General features: G+C 35.0%; 1 protein-coding gene and 1 pseudogene across 3 annotated transcripts in view; one reads left to right on the top strand and one right to left on the bottom strand.

Annotated features, from left to right (window-relative positions):
* The window catches only part of VIRMA (vir like m6A methyltransferase associated), a 63,109-nt gene that overhangs the window by 834 nt on the left and 47,347 nt on the right, over nucleotides 1–14,928 (bottom strand). For 2 of the 3 annotated variants that reach the window (XM_007117633.4, XM_055091022.1), the window contains 6 exons: nucleotides 6,153–6,305; nucleotides 5,216–5,376; nucleotides 4,457–4,553; nucleotides 2,625–2,791; nucleotides 1,839–2,170; nucleotides 812–955 (listed from right to left, as the gene is read on the bottom strand). In XM_007117633.4, the coding sequence (XP_007117695.2) occupies nucleotides 812–955; nucleotides 1,839–2,170; nucleotides 2,625–2,791; nucleotides 4,457–4,553; nucleotides 5,216–5,376; nucleotides 6,153–6,305 (1,054 nt within the window). The remainder of the gene's footprint in view (nucleotides 1–811; nucleotides 956–1,838; nucleotides 2,171–2,624; nucleotides 2,792–4,456; nucleotides 4,554–5,215; nucleotides 5,377–6,152; nucleotides 6,306–14,928) is intronic. The other variant, XM_024115874.3, reaches the window with a different exon arrangement.
* On the top strand, nucleotides 13,586–14,356 carry LOC102981332 (nascent polypeptide-associated complex subunit alpha-like; annotated as a pseudogene).

Below are 14,928 nucleotides of genomic sequence, written 5' to 3'. Positions count from 1 at the left end.
CTGCACGTCCGGAGCCTGTGCTCTGCGACAGAAGAGGCCACAGCAGGGGGGCCGCGGCTTACCAAAAAAAAAAAAAAAAAAAAAAAGAATCCATGCTTTCACTGCAGGGGCACAGGTTTGATCCCTGGTAGGGGAACTAAGATCCTGCATGATGTGTGGTGCAGCCAAAAAAACAAAAAATGTGCATTTGAAACCAAAAGCTACATCTGACCAGAATTTTGGACTTGACATAGGAATGTTTTGGGGGGGGGGGAAGGTTATATGCTTACATAAACAAGACAATACTGTAAACAAAAAACAGAATACAGGTGACCCTTGAACAACTCAAGGGTTAATCCAAATATAATTTATAGTTGGCCCTCATATCCAGAGGTTCCTCTGCAACCTCGATTTCAACCAACCATGGATCCTATTTATTGTTAAAAATATCCACATAAAAGTGGACAACGCTTGCAGTTCATACCTTCATTGTTCAAGAGTCAACTTGTATACTCTACGAAGACATCTTGGTTTACTTTGGTCAAAAAGGTACCTTAAGGATTGATTTTCCTTCTTTATTGAACTATAAAAAAACAGCACATCAACATGGAACTACTCATTATACACACACAGTTCAGAATCTAAAATTCTGAGTATTTCTACAGAGGATGTACACTGGGCACTCACTCACAGAAATAAAATTAAATTGAATTTAGAATTATATGTCTACATTCTAAAATATTCTCTCCCAGAATGAGAATATATGACATTCAACAATGTGAAAAGGATTCACTTCCCTCTCTCAGAAGTATCAAGTAAGAAGAACGTGTACCTGTAGAACTAAGAGGTCGTAATGGTGGAAGAGGGCCCCTGTTAAAATTGCTCTGGCCTCCACGACTTTCATTGTAAGTTCCTCGAGGAGTATTCTGAGCACTCCAACTGGAACCTCTTGTTCCCTCCCGACGACTGTAGTTTCCTAAACATAGGCAACATGATCAAAATCTACTTTTTCCACAACTTCAACTGGATTAAGGAAGATATGACATGTTTTTCTTAATTTTCAAAAGCAATGGAAGAGAAACTATGAAATTTTGTACATGGAATAAAGGTAGAGTGGCAGCATCATATGTAGTCAGAAGCAGAGGCTCTGGAGCCAGACTGCAAGGGTTCAAATACTGGTTCTGCCACTTATATTTTATGTGTCCTGGTCAGCTAACTGACAAGTTTTCTCTTCTATTAAGTGGGGCTACTAAAAGAACCCATCTCATGGGGTTGATAAGAGTATTACATGCAAAGTGCTTAAAACAGTTCCTAACAAAGTTATGTATTTATTATTAATGTAAACACCTATTCTCTTTTGCTCCCACCCTCTTAACTCAGAAGCATGAAAACATGTCATCAATCCACTAGTAAAGTATAATTTCTATAAGTTTATATTTTAGAACTCAGATTCTAAAATCTTGAAAAATTTAAAACAGACTAAATAATAACATTAGGAAGCAAGTAGATAAGAGAATCAATGGTGAACTACACAGAACAATCCTAAGGGAACTGTTGATAAATACAACTGTGAAAATTATGTATGGATATTATTCAGAAAGGATAAACACAATTCTCAACGTAAAAAGGAAAATAATTAGCCAATACTTCTTTTAAAATCATCACTAAATATGCAATTAATCAAAAGTTAAATTAAAAAATGATTTTTCCTATAAAGGACTTTGCAAATAGTACCATTGGCCTAGAGCCAGATTAACTCTAGTAACAAAAATACTTTATCTGAATTGCTTCTATTCAAATCACTTCTATTCAATATTCTAATATTAGAGTAACATTAGAAAACATATATAATTCATTACCTTTTGAAGCAGGTGGTGTAAAAAACCTATTCTGACTGTGAAAAGCACCCCGTCCTCCCCGATTGCCTGAAAATCCACCACGAGAAGAAATCTTCTGAGATACTTTGAGTGGCCGTTTTGGTGGGGGTATTCCATCTTGAGGAACCACTTCTTTACTTTCGGCTGCAACAAAGTCATCCACATGCATAGACGGTGGTCTGCTTGTGTTCTGTTTTCTCTGACGAAAAATATCATGGGGTCGTATACCCTGTCCAAATCCTCCCCTGCCCCTTCCTCTTGGTGGTGGCACAACATGAGCTCGTTTGGCAGGTTCAATGTATTCAGATTTTCCACTATGAAAACAAAAATACTCCATGAAAACTTTCTCCTTTACATATTTCCAGTGAAAATATAAGTCAATCTTTGCAATACTGAAAACTACATATCAATTATTTCTTATCCCAATTTTGTTAAATTTGCAAATATCTCTATGACTGACCAGGGAAATATAACAAAACTAGCTAAGAATGGTACTCACATTTTATTGATATGACTAACAATTTTTAAAAATAATCCAGTTTGCTCTTTTTCAAACCTTCTGAACTCTCATTAAGTACAACAATATAATAAGTGTACCAGGTATGTCCTGGTCATATTACTATCTTTTAAAAAATTCAAAATAATATTCATGTCTCAAGTATTATGTCAGCTTCCTTTCTCCTTTAATAGTCATGTGTCTATCAAAACACATTAAAATAAATAAGCTTACTTGACCCCAACCAAGATCTTTATTAAAAGAAATTTTACCTTGAAGTTATAAAGGTCTCATGCTTGTGCTTCCCAAGTTTGAACCCTTTAGTAGTCTTGGTTCTTCCTGGAGATGATGGTTCCGACAAAAACGAGCGCTCTAATTCCGAGTGCAAGTCAAAGTCACTACAACATTTTTCAGAGAGCTCAATCAAGTCAACCTTTACCTGCAGTCATAAAAATGAAACAAAACCAAAGATATATCTTAAATGTAACTATTAATGTGATATTACACTTTAAATGTACTATTAATATAACATTTGATTACAGGAATTCTTATCTCCTATAAACTATATTTGAGTCTCATAAGAAATCAATTATAGGTCCTTCATCGTTTCAAAAACCAACACCATTGGTAGTTTTTAAAAAAATACCTTAGGAATTCAGCTGCTTTCATTTGCGGGTGGGGTGGGTAGCATTCCTCCTCACAGAAGGGCTATTAGTCTGGGAGACCTATGCTACCTGACAAGGATCTCAGTATTTCCCTATATAAAGTAACAATGGAGTATCTCCAGAACTTTTCCAAAATAATCTGAAAATAACATACTCCACAAGCCTTGTATAGTCACTACATATTATAAAAGGATTCTGTGCCACAGATCTCCTAGTTCTATGAATTTAATGAGGTTCCAACCTAAGTCAACTTTCAGAAGAATGAAAATTATGTTTAAGTTTTATTCAAATTAATCAAACTTAAAAGACCAAAAATTTCCCTAAACCCCATAAGGTCATAACCATCATTTCAAGACGGCTGTGATTCAACATAGTTAGAACACAAATATTTTCAACCTGTGATGCCAAATATGGTAGCCACTAATTATGAGTGCCTACTTAAATTTAAATGAATTAAATCAAAATAAAATTCAGTTCCTTAGTCATAGCAACATTTCATTGTTCAAAAGTCACATGGGGCTAGTGGCTAACTGGACAGGGCAGATTATAGAACATTTCTCTCACTACAGTTCTAAAGAATCACTGAACAACTTACACTAAAGAAAAAAAATTGTTTAATGCAATTTTAATTCAATTGCATGTGATATTTTAAAGAAGGAAAAGGAGTCCTCAATACACCAAATACACCTTAAATGTGACACAAATCATTCTTTTAGTTTTATTGTCCATAATGAATACTAGCATTTTTTGGACCAGGGAATATCCAAATATATATCTTTCTTTGAGTATCCACTCTTCTTCTGGAGTACCCTTCCTCTTGATTTACAAATAAATCTGATGTTATCGAAAAAATATATATTTTTTTAAATCAAGAAAAAACAATATATGGTATAATAAGATGTGACTGAAATCATCCTCCCTATGAGAATCATTAAACAGACTGCATTAAAATCTTTAACTATACTATTACCTATTCAGTATTACATTAAAGAAAGTCAATTTGGATTCATACTATATTATTTTTTTAAATATATTTTTTACATTTCCCCAAATTAAGAGCAGATACCACAACAGAGCAGATTCCTCCCCTTAAACCCAAATATAGGAATTAATTATAATTTTGTGGGATACTATTCTATACCCTACAAATATAAGAAACCAAAGTGCTTCAGAGTACTTACGCAAAAATGTGATTTTCCACTCATTCTCAAATATACAGATCACTAACTAGAAAGAGGCAAAACAGGTAGCATAAAAAAACGAAGAGTCCTGGACACCATTAAGTGGGCAACTGACATAAAAATAATGCAGTACTAGTCCCGAGACAGACTTTGAACAGCCATATAATATGTAATCTATTTTAGTCCTAACAATATGCAAAGAAACAAAAAAATCAACAGAATTTTTTTCTAAATATTGAGTAATAAAATTACTTATACCAAATCCAGATCTGTATCTATCTCTTCAGCCTGAAATGGCGTGAACCACATAGATTTCAACTGATCATCCATGACATCAGCTAGCACATATGCAGTTCTAGAATAGAGAAAGTATTTGTTAAAAAGCAGAATTCCAAAATTAAATATTTTAGCTTAACTTCTAAGTAAAACATGTGAACAGCACAATTAAAAATATTACCCTCTAAAAGTATTAGTAAGATTAGTACTTAAAAAAACTCCTTCAAGAAGCTATTTAATTAAGTATCCTTAAAAACCAGTAACTTGGAAATTAATCCTGTTGTGACAAATTTTGATCTTTCAATAAAACAAAACAGAGCTCTGGCTTTATTCCCAAAAAGCCACGTTTATAACACTGTACCAATGTGTAACTTTTCTAAATTTAGAGAATAATTTCATCGTATTAAATATTCATTGTGCTCTAAAAGGACAGTGCTCCAAATATCAAGAGGCATATCCTCTAGACCAGGGATCAGTAAACTGTGACCCCCATTCTGCCAGCCTGTTTTTGTACAGCCTGCAAGCTAGGAATGGTTTGCACATTTTTAAAGCTTTTTTAAAAAAAACAAAAGAAACAAGCAAAAAGCTCTAGAAGTATATGCAACAGAGACTGAATGTGGCCTGCAAAGTCTAGATTTTTTATTATCTAGCCCTTAGAGAAAAATAAGTTGCTGGCCCTCTCTAGATCCCAGCCAGTAATTATACAATATCTATTTAACCACAAAACATTGCTTGTTTTACCTATTGTTAAACAGATTCTGGAGAGATTCTGGAGCTGAAAGTACTGGTTCTACATCCTGGTCACCAAGAGGTAAAGGATCACCCGATGACTCCAGCATCTGCTTAAGTCCAACCACATTGTCCAACAAAGAATCCAGATTGTCATCATCTTTTGAATGCTCCTAGATACAAACAAAAGCAGAATAAGAAGGTGCAGGTAAAACCTGAACAATTTATGCCCATCATCTACTGACTCTTTAGTAGAAAAGGTGGTATTATTTCACTACTAAGAAATTTGGAACACCATCAAGAAATTATCAACTTAACATTAAACATATTAAAATAAAACAAACACCAAAAACGATTGTTGTTATTTCTAAAGAGTGGTAGCAGGGGGCACCCTGCGTTCAAACAATAGATAATTCAAAAAGTACTGCCTTCATGTACTCCTTAAAATTCATAATAGTATGGGGACTTCCCTGGTGGCACAGTGGTTAAGAATCCGCCTGCCAATGCAAGGAACACGGATTCAATCCCTGGTCCAGGAAGATCCCACATGCTGCGGAGCAACTAAGCCCACATGCCACAACTACTGGGCCCATGCGCCGCAACTACTGAAGCCCGCGTGCCTAGAGCCCGTGCTCCGCAACAAGAGAAACCACCACAATGAGAAGCCCGCGCACCACAACGAAGAGTAGCCCCCGCTCGCCGCAACTAGAGAAAGCCCGCGCACAGCAATGAAGACCCAATGCAGCCAAAAATAAAACAAAATTTTTTTTAAGTTCATAATAGTATGGAAGACTTCACTCCAAATTATTAATTCAGAGTATAAATACCCAACTGAGAGTTCACTGTTTTAAAAAGTCACTAAGAAAACTTGTACAAGTCAAACTGAGAAGAAAATATGTCTTGGGAATGAGCTCTTCTTATTTTGTTTTGTTTTGTTTTGTTTTTTTACCAAAACAAGCTTCTCTAGTTCAAGGAACAAATTTTCTGGACTTTCTTCTTTGCTTTGTAGAAGCTGTTTTAACTCTGCAGCATTAATACTCATCGTCCGTGATGGATGAGCTCCCTCTACTTCCATGAGACCACTATCATCTCCACAACATCCCTGTAAATGTCACACACAAGTTAAATTTGAGAGCAGAGAAATTTGCAAAAAATGCTTCCAAACTTACTCAGATATTTAAGACTGCTGCAATCTTCCCCTCAATGTTTTGTTTTTACATCAGTATGAACGGCTAATTTTAAGAATTAGTCAGCTCAACGCTGAAACAAGTTTTCTTTGAGTTAAGACTCAAAAAATAAATAGGTAAACACTGTATTCAAATTACTGGCACCAAGATTTCTCAACAAAAATATCCAATGACAAATACACTGGCACTTGCAGGAAATGTAATACATTAATTGATACTCAAGTTAATAAAATGCCTGCTGTAACAGAGAACTAATGGAAGCTGAATTTGTTTTTCTGGAGATAAGGCAAACAACTAAAGAAAACAGTAACTATCATATTTAAAACTGTGTGCGGTCATACAGAAAGTTAACATTTTCTGCTTTAAAAAGTATGCCACATAATAAAATAAATATGAGAATGGTGAAAAAAATTCACCAGGCAAAACAAATCTCAGTTCATGACGATAAATCCATCCATATTGTCACATATGAAAGAACACTTAAGTAGTTTCAAATCTTCAGAACACAGCCCTGTTTTAAATGGCTCAACATGAATATTGGTCCTACCAATCCAAATGTAAGAGTCAGTATTTTTAAATTAACAGTAACAATTAAAATTTGTTTGTAGCTCCTACCATCTGTCCTATAACTGGACACATTTTGGTGAAAACTAAATGAAAATTATTCTTCACAGATTCCCACTCAAACTGATACTGTGCTTGAAGCACACTTGTTCCTTTCAGAAAACACTAGACTGAGGAAGTCATTTACATTGTACTATGGAAGAGGACACACAGTTTTAATAAGAAATTCAATAAACCATTATGTCTACAAGGGTTTTAACTGCTCTGTTTGGAGGTAGCAATGAAGACTAGGTTGACAATGGTCTAGTTCATGTTTTATTTTTTAAAAATTAAGTTAAATGAGTTAAAAGCAATCAAAATGCACTAACAGACTGTGAACAGTTATCTTTAAAGGAACTGTCCCCTACATGTTGTTAAAATGTATGAATTACAGACTAAATTTATTTTATAGAAATAAGTATATTAACCAGAATACAAATCATCAAGGCATCTATCTGACTTCTTTCCTCACTCTTAGTTATTCATACCACTTTAACCAGAGGTGGGAAGTTCAGTATAGGTGAATCAGAAAGTATTATAATGATTATTATTTTTAATGGTCAGGGAAAACAGAAGAAAATCAGTTTTTTAAAAGAGAGGGGGAAAAACTATGAACTAATTAAAATATTTGGAATGATGTAAAATTTTCATCTCTACTACCTTGTTTTTTCATTATTACAAACAGAAACAGTTTTAAACAACATAAAACGCATTTTAAATTCTATTCTACCTGCTTGTTATTAAAAGTAGTCTTAGAAAATCTAAGGTCAAATTTAGCACAATTTGATGTTTTCTATATATACATTACTGTGAGAAGTAATAAAAGAATTTTAAGATTTTTTAAGCTACAAAGTTATTTCAGAAAAATGAAAATCTATCAAATTTGTTTGTGATACCATTTCAAATCTCCTTAATCATTTGTCAAATGCTTCAAATATTAAATTATACAAGACACTGTACAATTACACTGGGAAAAAGCTAGTAAGACATGGTCTCTGACCAAAGTGACCCAACAGTCAGATAGTGGAGTAGGAAATAGTAAATAGGTAAAAATGATCTATAAAAAGAAATCATTCAATAACATGCTGTGAAGTGTACAGAAAGAAAAGTAATATCAAAAGGCTTCACAAATTGGGATGCATTAAAATAGGCACTAAAAATAGGCATAGTTTGACCAGGGAGGGAGGGAGGGAGGGAGGGAGGGAAAGAGGGAGAGGGACAGGGAGGGGGGCAGGGAGACAGGGGGAGAGGGAGAGAGAGAGAGAGAGAGAGAGAGAGAGAGAGACAGAGACAGAGACAGAGAGACAGAGAGAGAGAGACAGAGAGAGAAGGGAAAGCCCCACAGCAAGAGAGAGGGAGAGAGAGGGGGAGAGAGGGGGAGAGGGAGAGAGAGAGAGAGAGAGAGAGAGAGAGAGACAGAGACAGAGACAGAGAGACAGAGAGAGAGAGACAGAGAGAGAAAGAACAACAAACTAAGAGAAGCATGGCCAAGGAGATACATATAGTAGATGAGACTTATGGATGATGGCTCCCAGTAAGGGAGAAGTGTTTGCAAAGGTAGTTTTTTGGCCATACAGTGAATAGTCTTGAATGCCATGCTAAAAAGTTTGGAATTTATTCTACAGATATGAAAAGGTATTGTAGGGTAGAGTGATATGATCTGACGTCTGCTTTAGGAAGTTATGAACTCACACAGAAGTATTTAGAATGTACCAAAGAAGTAAATGTTTGGAAGGAAACTGGAGAGAATGCTGATACAGTACTCTGCAAGAAAACATTAATAAACGGCTAAGAGTTATACAAAAAATGAATATAAATTCTGGAGTGCAAAAGTACAATGAGTGAAACAAAAAATTCACTAAAGGGACTTCCCTGGCAGTTCAGGGGTTAAGACTTCACCTTCCAATGCAGGGGTTGTGGGTTCAATCCCTAGTTAGGGAGCTAAGATCCCACATGCCTCTTGGCCAAACAACCAAAACATAAAACAGAAGCATTATTGTAACAAATTCAATAAAGACTTGAAAAATGGTCCACATCCAAAAAAAATCTTTTAAAAGAAATATTTATTTATTTATTTATTTGGCTGTGTTGAGATCTTTAGCTGCGGCATGCAAACTCTTAGTTGCAGCATGTGGAATCTAGTTCCCTGACTAGGGATCAGACTCTGGCCCCCTGCATTGGGAGCATGGGGTCTTAGCCACTGGACCACCAGGGAAGTGCCCTCCCCAAAAAAAAATCTTTAAAAAAAAAAAATCCACTAGAGGGGCTCAACAGCAGATTTGAGCTGGCAAAAAAAAAGAATCAGTGAACTTGAAGAGGGTCAACTAAGATTATCCATTTTAAGGAACAGAAAGAAAAAAGAATGAAGAACAGCATAGCCTAAGAGACTTGTGAGGTACCATCAAGAGCACCAACACACACATAATAAAGAGTCTCAGAAGAAGAAGAGAAAAAGAGTCAGGAAAAAATATCTAAAGAAATAATGACTGAAAACTACCCAAATATGATGAAAACGTTACACTTTCAAGAGGATCAATCAACAAACTCCAAGTAGAATGAACTCAAAGAGATCCACTCTTAAGACACATCATGATCAAACTGTCAAAAGCCAAAAAAAAAGAGAGAATCTTGAAAGCAGTAAGAGAGAGGTGACTCAACTAATAAAATATTAACAACTGATTTGTTGTCAGAAACCACGGAAGGAAGAATGCAGTAGGAAAACATATTCAAAGTGCTGAAAGAAAAACACTATCAACAAAAAATTCTATAACTGACAAAACTATCCTTCAAAAATGAGGGAGAAATAAAGACATTCTCAATTCTTTTTTTTAAGTGAGAGAGAATCTGTCACTAGCAAACCTACTCTACAAAAACTACTAAAGGGAGTCCTGCTCCCTTTAGTGAAAGGACATTAGACAGTAACCTGAACCCACATGAAGAAAAAGTATGTCAGTAAAGGCTAGGTAAAAGGCAGTATAAACATATTTTTGTTGGTAACTCTTTTCTTTTCCTATCTGAATTAAAAGACAACAGAATAAAGCAATAATAATAAAACTGTGAAGATGGACTCACAATGTATAAAAATGTAATTAGTATGATAACAGCACAAGGGAAGGGAACAAGGCTATACTGTAGCAGTTTTTGTATACTACTGAAATTATGTTGGGATTAATCAGAAAGAGACTATTAAATTAAGGTGTTAAATGTAGTATCCAGGGCAACCACTAAGAAAATAACTTTTTTTAAAAAGGTAAAAGCGAGAAAAAGGAAATTAAAACAGCACAGTAGAAAACATCTGTTTAAAGCAAAAAAAAAAAAAAAAGGAGATAAAGAAAAACAAAAAGATATGTAGGAAGTAAAGAGCAAAACAGACATAAATCCTACCTATCGATAATTAAACATAAATGGTTTGAATATACCAATCAAAAGGGAGAAATTGGGAGAATGTAAAAAACAAAACTATGCTATGAGACACACTTTAGATTATAAAATACAAATAGGCTGTACGTAAAAGGGTAGGAAAAAATATACCATACAAACAATAACCAAAATAAAGCTAGAGTGGCTATACCAATAATACAAAATAAATGTTTAGACAAAAGCTATTACTAGAGACAAAGAAGGACATTTTATAACAACAAAAGGGTTGATCCATCAGGAAGATATAACAATTATGAATATATATGCACCTGACAATAGGGCCTGGAGATGCATGAAACAAAAACTGACAGAAGTAAAAGGAGAAAGAGACAATTCAACAATAGTTGGAGACCTCAGCATCCCACTTTCAGCAGTGGATAGAACAACTAGACAGAAAATCAACAAGGAAACAGAAGGCTTAAACAACTATAAACCAATACTCCTAACAGACCTGTATAGAACATTCCTCCAAATGGCAGCAGAAGACACTCTCCTCTCAACTGCACATGAAACATTCTCCAGGATAGAAAATACCCCTAGGCTGTAAAAGTAGCCTCAATAAATTTAAATGGATTGAAATCATACAAAGTATGGTCTTTGGCCACAATGGAATAAAACTAGAAGTCAATTACAGAAGGAAATTTGGGAAATTCACAATTATGTGGAAATTAAACACACTCCTAAATAACCAAGGGGCCAAAGAAGAAGAAAAATTAGAAAATATTTGGATAGGAACAAAACCAAAAGCATGACATACCAAAGGCAGTGCACAGAGGGAAATTTATAGCTGTAAATACTTATATTAATAATGAAGAAAGATCTCAAATCAATAACCTAACCTTCCAAGTTAAGAAACTAGCAAAAGAAGAGTAAACTAACCCCAAAGCAAGTAAAAGGAAGGAAACAATAAAGATTAAAGCAGAAATAAATAAAATAGAGACTAGAAAACAGAAGAAAATCAAAGAAACCAAAACGTGGTTATTTAGAAAGATCAACAAAACTGACAAACCTTCAGCTAGACTAACAAAAGGGGAGAAAAAAGGAGAGAATACTAAAATTATTAAAATCAAGAATGAAAAAAGTGCCATCATTAACAACCTTACAGACATAAAAAAAAGTTTATAAGGAAATATTATAAACATTTGTGTGCCATCAAGTTAGTACTGTAGTTGAATGAAGAGAAACAAATTCTTAAAAAGACACAAACTACTGAAACAGACTCAAGAAGATACAGAAAATCTGAACAGATTTATAAGTAAAGCTATTTAATTAGTATCAAAAACACTTTCCACAAAGAAAAGCTCAGATGGCTTTATTGATGAATTCTACCAAATGTTTACAGAATTAACAACAATCCTTCACAAACTTCCAAAAAATAAAAGAGAGAATACTTCCTAGCTCACTCTATGAGGCCAAAAGATATCACAAGAAAGCTACATACCGATATCCCTATTGAATATAGACCCCAAATTCCTCAATAAAGTAAAGCAAACTGAATCTAGCAACATATCAAAAAGATAGTACACAACGAACAAGTGGTATTTATTCCAGCAATACAAGGTCAGTTCAACATGTAAAAAGCAATCAATGTAAAATATAATACAGAGAAAAACAACATGATCATTTATTTCAATAGACACAGAGAAAGTATTTAACAATATCCAACACCCTTCCATGATAAAAACACTCAGTGAACTAGGAATAGAAGGGAATTTCTTTGACCTGATTAAGGATATCTATGAGTAACCATAGCTAACATTGTATTTAATGGTGAAAGACTGAAAGCCTTCCCCCTAAGATTAGGAATAAGACAAAGATGTCAACTCTTGCTACTTTTATTCAACATGCAATGGAGGTTCTTGCTAGGACAATAGAGCAAGAAAAAGAAATAAAAGGTATCCAAATTGGAAAGGAAGAAGTTAGACTATCTCTATTTGTAGATGGCATCCTTGTATTTGGAAAAGTCTAAGGAAACCACTAAAAACACTTTCAGAACTAATAAACAAGTTCAGCAAGGTTTCAGGACACAATATCAATATATGGAAATCAATTGCATTTCTAAACACTAGCAAAGAACATTCAGAAATGAAATTAAGGAACAATTCCATTTACAACAGCATTTTTTAAATTCCCAATTTAATTAGAGGCATAAACTTAACAAAAGAGGTACAAGACTTATACATTGAAAATTACGAAACATCATAGAAATACAGACAACCTAAATAAATGGAAAGCCATGCCATGTCCATGAATATGAAAACTTAATAGTACTAAGACAGTTATATTTCCAAAACTGACCTAGAGATTCAATACAATCCCTATCAAAATCCCAGCAGTCTTTTTGCAGAAATTGACACAGAGACGGAAAAGGAGATTAGTGGTTGCCAGGAGCTAGGGGAAAGAGGAATGGAGAGTTTCTGTTAATGGGCACACAGAGCTTCTTTGTGGAGTCATAAAAAAATTCTGAAATTAGATAGTGGTGATGGTTGCACAATTCTATGAGTATACTAAAACCCACCAAATTGTTTAAAAGGGTGAATTTTATGGGATGTTATGAAAATGTTATGCAAAAAGGAGAAACCAAGGTAATAGCAGTGAAATACAAAATAAGGAATGAAGTATGAAAGGTTTTGTGAGTGAAAATGACAAGAATGAGCAGCTACTGAAGATGGTGAACAAAAGGGGAAAGTTAGCCAGTATTCATGGTTTCTAACTTGATGGTCAGGAAAGATCAATGGTATAAAAGCAGGGCACATGAAAGATGAACCAAGTGTATGGGGAAAGAGAACAAATTTGATTTTTGATATTCAGAGATTCTATCCACCAGAACGCAAGGGTAGATGGGAGAGGGAAACACAGAAGAGGGAAAAGGAATCAGGCAGGTTATTAAAAGGGGTAAGATCTACCTCAGAGATAGAAATGAAGTGATACAGGGGTACATTTTCCTCTGATTAAGGAAGAACACAACAGAGTAGAAAGAACAGGGAATGAATCTAAGGGAGAGGGAAAGAATTTAGAAATTAAACAGGGTGGCATTGATCTTCTCTATGAAGGAAGTAAGAAAAGCAAATGCATTGATGAGGGATGAATAAAAGCATTAATCAGCAGTCCTGAGTGCCCACAAGAACCTGGACAGCATGAATGAACACTGGTTAGTGGTTTCTGATTAGAAACTGTTTAACTGATGACATGTTTAAGAAAACTGTCCTGCAACAGGCATGGGTCACGCTCTCACTGGCTCTCTTTCTGCCACCATCTTAGTTCCACGTTCCCCGCACAAAATGCCTGGTGAAGCCACAGAAACCGTCCCTGCTACAGAGCAGGAGGTGCCACAGTCTCAGGGTGAGACAGGTCTTGAACGGAATCTGACAGTGATGAATCAGTACCAGAGCTTGAGGAACAGGATTCTACAAAGGCAACCACACAACAAGCCCAGCTGGCGGCAGCAGCTGAAATCAATGAAGAACCAGTCAGTAAAGCAAAACAGAGCCAGAGTGAAAAGAAGGCACAGAAGGATATGTCCAAACTGGATCTTCGACAGGTTACAGAGGTTACTAGAGTCACTATCCGGAAATCTAAGAATATCCTTTTTGTCATCACAAAACCAGAAGTATACAAGAGCCTAGCTTCAGATACCTACATAGTTTTGGGGGAAGCCAAGATCGAGGATTTATCTCAGCAAGCACAGTTAGCAGCTGCTGAGAAATTCAAAGTTCAAGGTGAAGCTGTCTCAAACATTCAAGAAAACACACAGACTCCAACTGTACAAGAGGAGAGTGAAGAGGAAGAGACTGATGAAACAGGTGCGGAAGTTAAGGACACAGAATTGGTCATGTCACAAGCAAATGTGTCAAGAGCAAAGGCAGTCCAAGCCCTGAAGAACAAGAGTAATGATATTGTAAATGCTATTACAAAATTAACAATGTAACCATCTGAAAAGAGGGCCTTTTTTTGGTGTTTCAAAAGAGTAACTGCAGCTGGGTTGGAAATCTGTACTGTTTTTATCATTAATAAAGTTATAGCTTCTTGTTGGATGAAAAAAAGAAAAAAAAATCTGTCAAACTGATTTATTAACGACATGTCACTGAGCATCTGGTAAAACTAATAAGTGGTCTTCCATTAAGTAAGACACTAAAATCTCTTTAGAGTAGGTAGCTACAGTCCTACTGTTAAGTATACCAATCTTTCAGAATCAAAGCATCTGGTAAATTTAATCACTTTAATAAACTACATATGACACAGAACAAACAATAATTTGCCAATAAAATTGGCACAACAATAACTACAAACAACAGGCAGCCAAGAAGGGCTTACTGGAGGAAATATTCTCAATATAAATTGTATGCCTAAGAGAAATATACTAAATGGTAAATTTAATTTCTTCTTATGAAATCATCACATACATTTATTTTGGTAATACTGTACTAAACAGGTCCTCGATAACTCTTTCTAAACAGAAATCTTAAATATGAGCTGCATTTCTTAAATCAATGTTGACAGAATATCAAACCCATA

The sequence above is a fragment of the Physeter macrocephalus genome, chromosome 15, assembly GCF_002837175.3.
Source record: "Physeter macrocephalus isolate SW-GA chromosome 15, ASM283717v5, whole genome shotgun sequence".
Lineage (NCBI taxonomy): Eukaryota > Metazoa > Chordata > Mammalia > Artiodactyla > Physeteridae > Physeter > Physeter macrocephalus.
Note: the sequence above shows the minus strand (reverse complement) of the source record. Positions and strands in the feature narration are given on the sequence as shown.